Here is an 11,741-nt window from a genome sequence, read left to right on the forward strand (position 1 = left end):
CAAATCCAACAAATCCCTAACCGGAAGGCCGTCCACGGCAAGGATGACCATCCAGATTCCCTAACCCCTTCTCCTCCTCCTTATGCCGATGAGAGCTACTTGATCTCCTTCGAGTCTCCTCGAATACAGATTCCTGTTTCAAGAGCTCACGTCCGAAGCCAGCATCGCGGGATTTCGTTCTGTATCTCTCTTGAAATGCTCGAGATCGGGGCGGTCTTTCTGATAAGATCTCTTCGCCTCGGATTTTTGATGAAATGCTTGTAATATTGCTTGAGGTACCCGTGCTTGTCCCTTTGTTACTATTTTTATATTTTTTCTGGGTGAATTTAGTGTTTGGTTCATGTAAAATGGTGGAACATAAGCTTAATTTATTGGGTTTTTTTTTTCCTGTGATGCGATCTGTGGATATACAGCAAAGATTTGTATGATTCTGTGGTTTTTGATGTATGATTCTGTCTTCAATAACCCCGTTGTTGATCTCTTCTCAGACACCTTTTTGGTTGCAGGTGATGGGAGCTCATCAGGCAATCTCTCAACGACCGACTCCACTAGGTCTGGACTATCCACTGAATCGATTGTCACAACCGGATCATCCGAGCCCATCCTCAGTACTACCCTTCGCCGCTCTAGTAGGGTAAAATCTATCCCATCTCATCTTAGTGATTACCACTATTTTTTTGCTCATGCTACTCTCTATGAGCCTCGCAATTATCGCGAGGCCAGCTCTAATCCTCTTTGGCAGAAAGCCATAACTTATGAACTCCAAGCCCTTCAAGATACTCACACATGGGATTTGATTGACTTGCCTCATGGGAAGACTGCAGTAGGATGCAAGTGGGTGTATAAGATTAAGACTCATGCTGATGGTTCAGTAAAACGCTACAAGGCTCAACTTGTGGCTTGAGAATTCACACAGGAGTATAGTATTGATGATGAGAAGACCTTTGCTCCAGTAGCACGTCTTATCATATTTCATTCTTTGCTTACAGTTGCAGCCGTTAAGAGATGGAAGATGTATCAAATGGATGTTAAAAATTCTTTTCTCCAATGGTGATTTAGCTGAGAAAGTGTATCTACAGCCTCCTCCAGATTTTGCTCATCTGTCTGGAAAGGTCGGTCGTCTTCGTAAGGCACTCCATGGCCTTAAACAGTCTTCTCGAGTTTGGTTTTCCAAGTTCAGTTCAGTCCTGACTCAACAGAGCTTCACTCCTAGTGCATATGATTCTGTACTATTTCTTTGGCGATCTGAGGCGGGTATTGTTCTTCTCTTGCTATATGTAGATGATATGGTTATTATTGGAAGTGACATCTCAAGAATTTATATACTTCAGCAGTTTCTTGGACAACAGTTTGAGATAAAGGATTTAGAATCCCTCAGCTACTTTCTTGGTCTTGAGGTGACATCTAGCTTAGATAGCTACTATTTTTTTCAGGCTAAGTATGCCTCTGAGCTACTGTCTTGTGCTGGGTTGATAGATTGCAAGATTATGGATAGTCCTCTGGAAGTGAATATTAAGCTTCTTCTCACTGATGGTGAACCATTGAAAGATGCGACTTGTATCGGCAGTTGGTTGGTAGTCTCATTTATCTGACCATTACACATCCTAATATTTCTTATGCAGTCACCCTGGTTAGTCAATTTATATATGCACCACGCTCTACACACTATGCAGCAATTTTATGTATCCTTCGGTACGTTAAGGGTACATTATTCCACGCCTTTTTTTTCTCAGCCCACTCAACTTTGGAGCTTTAGACCTATTCCGATGCTGATTGGGCAGGTGATCCTACAGATTGTCGCTCTACCACTGGCTATTGTTTCTTGCTTGGTTCTTCTCCTATCTCTTAAAAAAGCAAGAAACAGATAGTTTTATGCACTAGCAGATACTACCTCTGAGTTCTTATGGCTTCGATGGCCACTACATGACATAGGTATTCTTTTGACCAAGAGCTCTTCTCTTTATTGTGATAATATGAGTGCCATGCAGATTGCTTATAATGATGTGTTTCATGAGCGAACGAAGCATATTGAGATAGATTGTCACTTTATTCTGCATTATATTAAGCAAGACACTTTTCAATTGAAATATGTTGCTTCTGCAAATCAGCTTGCTGACATTTTTACGAAGGTACATCCGCCGGGGCGTCATCATGGTCTGGTTGGCAAATTCAAGTTGGCATCTTCGCTACTATCTTGAGTTTGAGGAAGGATGTTAGACTGTAACTTAGATGTATAATAGTTAGGTATGAGCTGTATTGATTAGACGAAATATGGCTGTATATGAGCTGTATATGCCTCCTCTCAACTATAAAAGAAATGAAGGGCTATGGCACTGGCGTACAAAAACTTTGAATAAATATTGTATACTTCCCTCTACACTCTCTTCTTTCACTCAACAAAAGAAAAATGCAAGAATACTCCAATCTTCAATATTTTTAAGCAAAAATCATATGCATTATCCCTCTTTAGAAGGGAAAATAATATCATAGATAAAATAAGAGTCTCAAAGCCTGTGGCAGCCATTCCCGAAGCCATCAACACAAAACTATCAGCTTCTTGCCTCCAATGCCCTTACATCCACATAAGTCCTCCTTCCCATGCAGGGAATCCCCCCAAATGTGACGACCGTTTCCCTCATGCGGAGGTCCGCGGTCCCCTCCATCCTTCCTGCCTCCACCCCATCTCCTCCTTACACGTGTCACCCCCTCCTTCCTTCCCTCCCGCTCCAAAACCAACCCTCCCTCCTATTTCTGTTCGCTTCCAGGCCCCTTCCCCCACCTTTAGCTCTCCTTCCCTTCCCTTCTTCTCGTCTCTCTCTTTTCCCTCTCTATCTTCCTTCATCACTAAAAGCTCTCCTCCCTCCTTCACTCCATACCCATCTATCTAAATGGGAGAAGGACGGAAAGGAGGCGGCGATGGTGGAAGCATTCGCGGTGGCGAACGTGGGAGCCGGTCTCTCTTTGGGGAGGCCAGCAGTCTTCCCCGGCCATCCAAGTTCTCCTCCCTCGTGCACTCCGATCCCCTCATCAAGTCAACGAGCGAGGAGGACTTCTCGACGCGCGCCAGCTCCGCCTCCGCCGCCAGCCCCGGGTACCACTCCGACCGCAGCAGCAGCACCACCAACCCCGGCCCCACGTCCTCCGCCGATAGCTCACCCTTCCACACCTCCCCTTGGTCCCACCATCATCCCTCCTCCTCCCCCTGGTCCTCCACCAACCCCTTCTCTTCCAGTACTGACGACCAAGCCGACTCCGCCCCCGCCACCGACCTCTTCCCCCCGGGCACCGGCCTCGTCGGCTCCCTGGTCCGCGAGGAAGGCCACATCTACTCCCTCGCTGCCGTCGAAGACCTCCTCTACACCGGCTCCGACAGCAAGAACATAAGAGTCTGGAAGAACCAGAAGGAATTTTCTGGCTTCAAGTCAACCAGCGGCCTCGTCAAAGCCATCGTCATCTCCGCCGACCGCCGCATTTTCACCGGCCACCAGGACGGAAAGATTCGCGTATGGAAGGTCTCGCCCAAGGATCCTCGCGTCCACAAGCGCGCCGGGACGCTCCCCCGGCTGAAGGACTTCCTCAAGAGCTCCATCAACCCGAGCAACTACGTTGAGGCCCGGCGGCGCAACCACCGGTCGGCGGTGTGGATCCGGCACTCCGACGCCGTTTCCTGCCTGACGTTAAGCGAGGACCAGAGCTTGCTGTACTCCGGCTCGTGGGACAGGACGCTGAAGGTGTGGCGGCTGGCCGACTCCCGGTGCATCGAGTCGGTCAACGCCCACGACGACGCGGTCAACGCGGTGGTGGCGATGGCGGGGCTGGTGCTGACGGGGTCGGCGGACGGGACGGTTAAGGCGTGGCGGCGGGAGGGGGGGAAGAAGGCGGGTGTGACGCGGCACGTGGCGGAGCAGACGCTGGTGCGGCTGGAGGTGGCGGTGACGGCGCTGGCGGTCAACGCCGGGGCGGGGTGGGTGTACGCGGGGTCGTCGGACGGAGTGGTCAACTACTGGGAGAAAGTGAACAGCGGCGGCGGGTTGACCCACGGTGGGGTGTTGCAGGGGCACAAGGTGGCGGTGCTGTGCCTGGCGGCGGCGGGGAGTTTGGTGTTCAGTGGGTCGGCGGACAAGACGATCTGCGTGTGGGGCAGGGAGTGTGGTGGGGGCCACGCGTGCTTCTCGGTGCTGACGGGGCACGCGGGGCCCGTGAAGTGCCTGGCGGTGGAGGCGGACCCCACGGAGGGTGGGGCCCGGAGATGGGTGGTGTACAGCGGGAGCCTCGACAAATCCGTCAAGGTGTGGAAGGTGGCGGACCCCGGGATCGGGCAGCAGCCGCAGCAGGAGGAGAAGGAGTCGGACGCGTCGTCGTCCTACAGCCACGGGGCCCGGACACGTTTCGATATGTTTTAAGGGCAAAAGCAAAAGAAAGAAGAAAATGTTGGTGCGAGAGCCGTGTAGCTTCTCCATTTTGTATTTTTGTGAAACGGATAGGATACGTTATTTAGTGCTAACCTAGAACGTATTGAAATTGTACACGAGACCAGAGACACTTGCACCAACGCATGAGGATAATGTTTTTATTGTTTTTGATAATTAATACCGTCAGATGTCTCTAATGAACTCACACTAAGAGTGACCATGGGAAGGATTCTAATAAGGGCCCTAATGAAGATGAATTGTATTATAACATTGTTCTCAATGATGCATATGTTTTTTCCATTTGTGTGTATCATCCTTGAGCGTGTTTGGATGTGTTGATGAATGGTGGATGATCTCTTGCATTATGACGTAGTCGGGGTGGGTTGCAGAAATTTTTTTTTTTCTTTTTTCTCCTTGTCAATTGCGGTTAGGATCATTTGTGGGTGGAAGGGAGAAGGAAGAAGATGAATTGCTGGTTAAATTAGATTGGACTCGAGGAGGATTGACCAATTGACAAAAATTGGGCACCAATCCTAGTGGGTGGCTGAAATTGGTTGGACTCAATGTATGTAGGATGAAATGAAATTTGTTGGGATTTTAATTGAAGTGGACTCTAAGGAGAACGTGAGGGAGTTTGGGGCGTGATGGGATGACTTAGTTGTTGATGTGGCAAGTTAAGATGGCGTGAACAAGGGGAAGCGTGGATCAAAGAAGGAATAAGGATGAGTTAATTTTGGGAGTCTCATCCAAAAACCAACTGTCTTGAAGGCGTGAAGGGAAGAGACGTCCCATCTTTCCCCCAGCTTATTGGCGTCGCACCAAACAATAGAAGAGTCTCTCTTCACGTACGCAAATGGATTTTCAACGATTAAAAATTCTGATTTCATTCTTCATATCTTCCTTTATATAGAGAGGGTGGTTGGCAAAGACTTAAGGACTATAACCAGAATTTTCTTTGGACTCCTAACCACATAAGGACTCTTTTTAAAATTCAAATATCCTAATTGATCACCTAGACAACTTGCCAATTGAGGCTTAGCCACACGTGGAAGCCCTTCTTGGCATGCGGATTGGAGAATAGGAAGGAAATTTCAGCTGCAAGCAAGAGTCTTCTCCAAGTGGGACTCCATCTTGCCGTATGAGATCAAATCCAACTCCTTAGGACTCTATCCCATTTGACATGTGGCCACTCCTAATTAATCAATGACTCACTCGATGTCTTGGACTCAATCTAATTAGGCATCGAAGACATTAACCTATTGTGAATTAAATCACTTATCACATGGACTCAATCACACCACAACTTGGACTTGATTTTTTTCTCACACACCTAGACCCAATGTGCCACGCCTAAGGAAATGAGGGTGATGCTACTGCATTAATTCACCCCAGTTGGGAAAAGACTCACCTTTGTCGAGTTTCGCGACTGGTAGAGCCCGTAGAGGTCCGAGTTCAGCCGTTGGACTTCCTCCGTCTTCAACCATGAGCAATCTGAAATTGGTCTGCCATTCTATTTAACTAAAAATTATTAATATCCTCTCAGCATGTGGACACGATCTGATCATCCAAGATGTCTTCAATGGTGTGTTTAGGGGCTGATTGTCGTGGAAGTGATGGTGGTACGACTGGAGGATCTTCATCATTAGCATAGTGACCCTCGTAGGGCTGCAAGTCTTCATTGAAGATTGGGCTAACCTGCAAGTCTTCTGGCAACTCAAGCACATATGCATTAGGTCCCACTCGTTTCAGTACCTTGAAGGGACCGACGCGACAAGGATGAAGTTTCTGAAAATTTCTGCAGAAAAAAACGATCAGCACTCAACCGCATCAGCACAAGGTCATCTCCTTAAATTTTAGAGAACGCCGCTTCAAGTCTGCTTGCTGTTTATAAATCTCGGTGTTGATGACCAAACGACGTTGGACTTCAGCATGAATGTTTTGTATGTGCCTAGCAAAATCCTCACCACCTTCATTGGTCCTCGTGTTGATGGGAAGTGGAATGAGATCGATGGGAAGTGGAATGAGATCAATGGGTTGCCACAGCTTCAACCCGAGAACAACCTCAGAAGGTGACAATCCTGTGGTCCGGTTGACATTGTTGTTGTAGGCAAACTTGGCATGGGATAAAATTAGATCCCATGACTTCACATGATCCTAGACTAAGCATCGAAGAAGATTTCCAAGATTGCGGTTGACCGCCTCGATCTGTCCATTGGTTTGGGGATGATAGGCATTGGAGAAAGAAAGACGTGTGCCAAGCTTCGCCCAAAGTGTCTTACAAAATAGCTAACAAACTTGACATCATGATCAGATACAATAGTTTTCGGTAGCCCATGTAAGCGAATCACCTCTTTCAAGAACAAATCAGCAACTTGGGATGCATCATAAGTTTTTGCATATGGCACAAAATGCATCATCTTAGAGAACCTGCCAACAATGACAAAAATAGAATCATGTCCTATTATCGTCTTGGGCAATCCTAGCACGAAGTCCATGCTAAGGTCCTCCTACGGTAAACTTTACAATGGCAATGGAGAGTAGAGGCTGGCATTAGACTTTGCTCTCTTGGCGAGTTGACAAGTTCGGCAATGCGTGATGATTCGGTGCACATCCTTGTGCAGGGTCAGCCAATAGAACCTGTCCTCCATCATGGCGATGGTCTTGTCACGGCCGAAGTGACCAGCAAGGCCTCCTCCATGAACCTCCCAAATGATGTGGTTGCGAAGAGAGGTTTCTGGGACACAGAGACATGTGCCACGAAAGAGAAAGCCATCATGGATCGAAAAATCAGAATGCTGCCGGTGATTCCCTGCTGAAATTTCGGTGTAGATAGGTTGGAAATATACATCAGTAGGATATAAAATTTTCAGATCATCAAAGCCCATTACTTCTGCATTCAAGAGAGTGAGAATATGTGTCTTCCGGTTCAGAGCATCAGCAACTCGATTTTTTGTACCCGGCCTATGCTTCAGCATAAAAGTAAACTGCTACAGTACATCCACCCATCTGGCATGTCTCACACTCAACTTTTTTGAGAGTTGATGTAATTTAGAGGGTCGTGATCGATAAACATGACAAACTTCTGATGTAGGAGGTAATGCTTCTAATGTTTGAGGGTTTGAACCACAGCATAAAACTCAATATCATAAGTGGAATACATTCGCTTGCCATAGTTGAGCTTTTCGCTATAGAAGGAGATGGGATGACCCTCTTGGCTCAAAACTCCACCAATCCTAATGTGAGAAGTGTCACAAGCGACCTTGAAGAGTTGATCAAAATTTGAAAGTCGAAGAATTGGGGCTTGGGTTAGACGCTCCTTGATGTCTTCAAAAGCTCTAGTGGCGGCCGGCGTCCAACGAAAATTTTCAGCCTTCATACAATTGGTGTTCGGTGCTCCTATACTGCTGAAATTCCTTATGAACCTGCGGTAGAAGGAAGCCAAGCCGTGGAAGGTCCTCACCTCATGGATGTTGCTTGGTGTTGGCCACTCCCGAATGGCTCGAACCTTCTCCGGATCCGCTGCAACACCTCGATCGGATATTATGAAGCCGAAAAATGGTACTTGTGATTCAGCAAAAAAATACTTTTTCAAGTTGACATAAAGCTTTTTTGATCGAAGTGTGAGAAGCACTTGGCGAAGATGCTGTTGGTGTTCCTTACAGCTGCGACTGAAAATCAAGATGTCATCAAAATAAACAACTACAAAGCGCCTAATGTACAGTTTTAGCACTTGATTCATAACTCGCATGAAGGTGCTTGGCGCATTAGAGAGACCAAAGGGCATAACCATCCACTCATAGAGGCCACCCTTGGTCTTAAATGCCATCTTCCACTCGTCCCCAAGTCTGATTCGGATCTGGTGGTAGCCACTTCGCAAATCCAACTTTGAAAAAATGACGGAACCATGCAGCAGGTCAAGCATATCATCTAACCGTGGAATGGAAAAGCGGTACTTTACTGTTATTTTGTTGATTGCTTTGCTATCCATGCACATGCACCACGTCCCATCCTTCTTCGGGGTAAGCAATGCTTGGATGACACACGGTTGAGACTCTCTTGGATGAATCCCTTATCCAAAAGTTCTTGGACTTGGCTGTGAAACTCCTCGTGTTCTCTAGGATTCAGCCGGTATGCAGGAAGATTCGGCAAGCTTGAACCGGGCACCAAATCTATGGCATGTTGGATGTCCCTCATCGATGGAAGCTCCTTGGGAGGGTCCTCAAGGGTTACATCAGAAAATTCATCCAATATAGACTCGAAATCAGGAGGAACAACTTCTGAAATTTCAGCCCCAACTTTTCTAGACACTAGTGCATACATGACTCCAATCTCTCGGCTACAAGCTTCAAACTTCCTCATGGTTAAAATCCGTTGGATTATCAAATTTTCAGAGATAAAATTAGTGATCTGAAGGGCCTTTAATACAATTCTTTTGTTGGCATAATATAGAGAATAACAATTAGATTGACCGTCATACTCGACACTACAATCATATAACCATGGTCTTTTTAGAAGATGATGGCACGCCTTTATGGGCAGAATATCGTACCATACTTCATCTCGAAAGTTCTTACTAAGTGAAAAACTGATCAAGCATCTTTGTTTAATAGGTATGGCAGAGTCTTCGATCCAACTTACCTAATATGGCTTTGGATGTGGTACCGATTTCAGATTCAGCTTTTTCAGCACATCTTCGGATATGATATTCATGCAGCTTCCATTGTCGATAATGAGGTTTAAAGATTTGTTGGTATGCTCGACGTGAGTATGGAAGATATTGATGCGCCTCCAATCTTCCTCCACGTTCTCCTCTTGTTTGCAGCCCGTAACAATCCATCGCACGATGCACACGGGTAGATCCGAAGCTTCTAACTCAACTGTAGGGGCTTCTTCCTCATGTTCTTCGCTCCCTTCATTTCCCTCTTCATCAGCAGGCTGAGAGGAAGGAGGAACTTCAGAAGTCCCTATGATCTCGTCTTCCTCACATATCATCGCAAAACATTGGTCTCGGGTGGGGCAAATGACGGCGAAATGGCCTCGCCCGCCATACTTGTAGCATTCAACAGGGTTCTTTCCTTATGGCGTAGATTGTGGCATAGATCCTTTAACCTTTTCATTGGCTCTTATAGCACCTCTATCCTGGTATGTACTTTGATTAATAGAGGTTTCAGATCTGAAAATAGGGGCGTTACCTCAAGAAAAAAGAACTCCTCAGTTGCTGCTGCGTTTAGAAAACCGTCGTACAACCGGTGCTTGCGCTAGGCGCCTTTGTTGCAGTTGTGATTCAACTCGAATGGCGAGTTGGTATGCCTTCTCTAGACTGAAGATTCGCATCGTTGTGCCATCATCAACTCCCTTTTGATGTCATCCCTCAGCTCGGATCGGTACCGAGTTAGGGACTGTCGCTCTGTCTCCATGAGGTTGCTGCGGATCATCAACTCATGGAACTGGGCTATACACTCCTCTACAGAAGAGCTTCTTTGACGATGTTTCATAAGTTCTTCGAAGTGTGTCTCTTCATAGTCGAGGGGAAGAAACTTCTCCTTCAGATGAAGTTTCATCTCCTCCCAATCATTCATAGGGGGCTGTCGGAGTTGATGAAGCTTTTCTTCAACGCAATGCCACCATACGCGTGCTTGGCCCTTTAGCTTCATCTTTACGAATCGCACCTTTGTTTCATTGGACATGTTGAACCACTCAAAGTAATCTTCGAGGGACATCAGCCAATCCTAGAAGTGGGTTGGGTCCATGCTTCCGCTGTAATCAGCAACTTCTACGCGAACTCGCTTCATGGCTTCGTCGGAGTCATTGCGCTCCTGCTGATTTTGATAAACATAGGGGTTCTTGAAATTATTCTCCATACGAGAAATATTTGGAGGTGGAATCCGCTGACCCCTAGATAGTCTTTGGGGTGATAGACCCCTTGGGGAGAAAGCTTCAACGTCGGGTTCTCCTCCTAACGATATTTCTGATTTTTTAGGGTGTGCAGGAACGCCATGATCATCCGCAAGATTGTTTGGCTTAGGGAAGAGGCGATCCCAAACAATGTCCTGTTAGCATCCCTCATATGCCATGAAAATTTTGAAATAATTTTCAGATTGCAGCGGAAAAATATATGCGGGATCCGTTCATCGCATGAACGTATTTTAAAACCTTTCGTTTGTAGATAGATTAGAATTAAATTATTTTAAACCATTTTAAAATAATTAAGAAGATCAGATATTCATCTTGTGCGGGTAGATGGTCTCCGTAAATCTGATTTATGTGGTATTTAATCAAGGCTCAGTGGAAGCCGCACACGCATCCGGCCTCTACGGGTATCCACACGAAGTAATGAGTCGATCGAAGCTTTTGGATCTCCCCGGGGTGCTAGCTCCCTTGCAGAGATGGCTTTAGATGGCTGAAGTCCTCTCCTTTGAATCAACCTTTGATTGTCTTGAGAGGAGGAAGAAGGAGGGATCTAGGAAGAAGAAAACAAGGCCCTTCGTAGCCTTTTCTTTTTCCTTGCGCTAGAACCAAAAAGAGGAGGAAGAAGGCCACGCCAAGGCTTCCTATTCTCCTTGTTTGCTTGTTGATCAATGGAGGAATGGGAGAGAGGTGTTCACAGCTGAAAGGAGGTGATTTTTCATCTTATTTTCGCAGCCCCTTGAAGCCCCTTTCTTATAAGGTGTTTAGATAGAGAGGAGCTCCTAAATTTTAGGAGCTCATCTCTATCCCATTTCCAATTCAAATGAGGAGGGGCGTAGCCCCTCCTTTTTCCCTCACGTATGCAGCCAAGGGAGGGGTGTAGGCCCCTCCCTCTTCTCCCATTTAGTTAGCCCCACTTAATCAAATTAAGTGGGGATTGGGTTAGGACTAGTTCTAGGTTCAATCCTATTCAAAATAGGATTAAGTGCACCCAATTTAATTCCTCCAAATCCTAATCCAATTAGAATTTAATTGAACCATGACTCAATTGAACTCTTCAATCCTAATCCAATTAGGAGTCATTTAATTAATTAGATTAAAATTAATTAGGACTTAAGAAAATCCTAAACTAATTAGGACTTATTAAATTTTAGCCCTAAGGCAATTAGGACTTTAAAAATCCTACTCCAAGTAGGACTCTAATTTAATTTGAAATCCTAATCCAATTAGGACTCCAAGGATCCTACTCCAAGTAGGACTCATGATCAATTCTGTTCTTTTGATTTATTTCAATACTTAAATTTGAATTCTTCTTTAGTTGTTTTATTATTTTTGTTATACACAAACCCCCCCCCCTCCGTCCTTGTTCAAGTTGCATAAAACTAGGCTAGATACTCTCCGTGGGAACGATTCTTACTCGCA

General features: G+C 46.0%; 2 protein-coding genes across 2 annotated transcripts; one reads left to right on the forward strand and one right to left on the reverse strand.

The window, feature by feature from the left end:
- The first annotated feature begins 2,795 nt into the window (after positions 1-2,795).
- LOC103696502 (protein JINGUBANG-like) lies at positions 2,796-4,712 on the forward strand. The gene has a single exon (XM_008778160.4). The coding sequence runs from the start codon at positions 2,889-2,891 to the stop codon at positions 4,401-4,403; it is 1,515 nt and encodes a 504-aa protein (XP_008776382.1). The 5' UTR covers positions 2,796-2,888; the 3' UTR covers positions 4,404-4,712.
- Positions 4,713-5,951: 1,239 nt separating this feature from the next.
- On the reverse strand, positions 5,952-7,297 carry LOC120112087. The gene is made up of 4 exons (XM_039130653.1): positions 6,936-7,297; positions 6,761-6,839; positions 6,361-6,566; positions 5,952-6,207 (listed from the first exon to the last, which is right to left on the reverse strand). Exons 1-4 carry the CDS (start codon positions 7,295-7,297, stop codon positions 5,952-5,954), a joined length of 903 nt encoding a protein of 300 aa, XP_038986581.1.
- Between the last annotated feature and the right edge of the window lie 4,444 nt (positions 7,298-11,741).

Source organism: Phoenix dactylifera, chromosome 10, assembly GCF_009389715.1.
Source record: "Phoenix dactylifera cultivar Barhee BC4 chromosome 10, palm_55x_up_171113_PBpolish2nd_filt_p, whole genome shotgun sequence".
Taxonomy (NCBI): domain Eukaryota; kingdom Viridiplantae; phylum Streptophyta; class Magnoliopsida; order Arecales; family Arecaceae; genus Phoenix; species Phoenix dactylifera.

Bases quoted from the DNA above. Each gene is read 5' to 3' on its own strand.
- LOC120112087 (XM_039130653.1), bottom strand. From the start codon at position 7,297: ATGGGCTTTGATGATCTGAAAATTTTATATCCTACTGATGTATATTTC. The intron at 6,840-6,935 runs GTAAAGTTTACC...CATTGTTGGCAG, and splicing joins CTCTACTCTCCATTGCCATT to GTTCTCTAAGATGATGCATT. The intron at 6,208-6,360 runs GCACATACAAAA...TTTTTTCTGCAG, and splicing joins GGTGGTGAGGATTTTGCTAG to AAATTTTCAGAAACTTCATC.
- LOC103696502 (XM_008778160.4), top strand. From the start codon at position 2,889: ATGGGAGAAGGACGGAAAGGAGGCGGCGATGGTGGAAGCATTCGCGGT.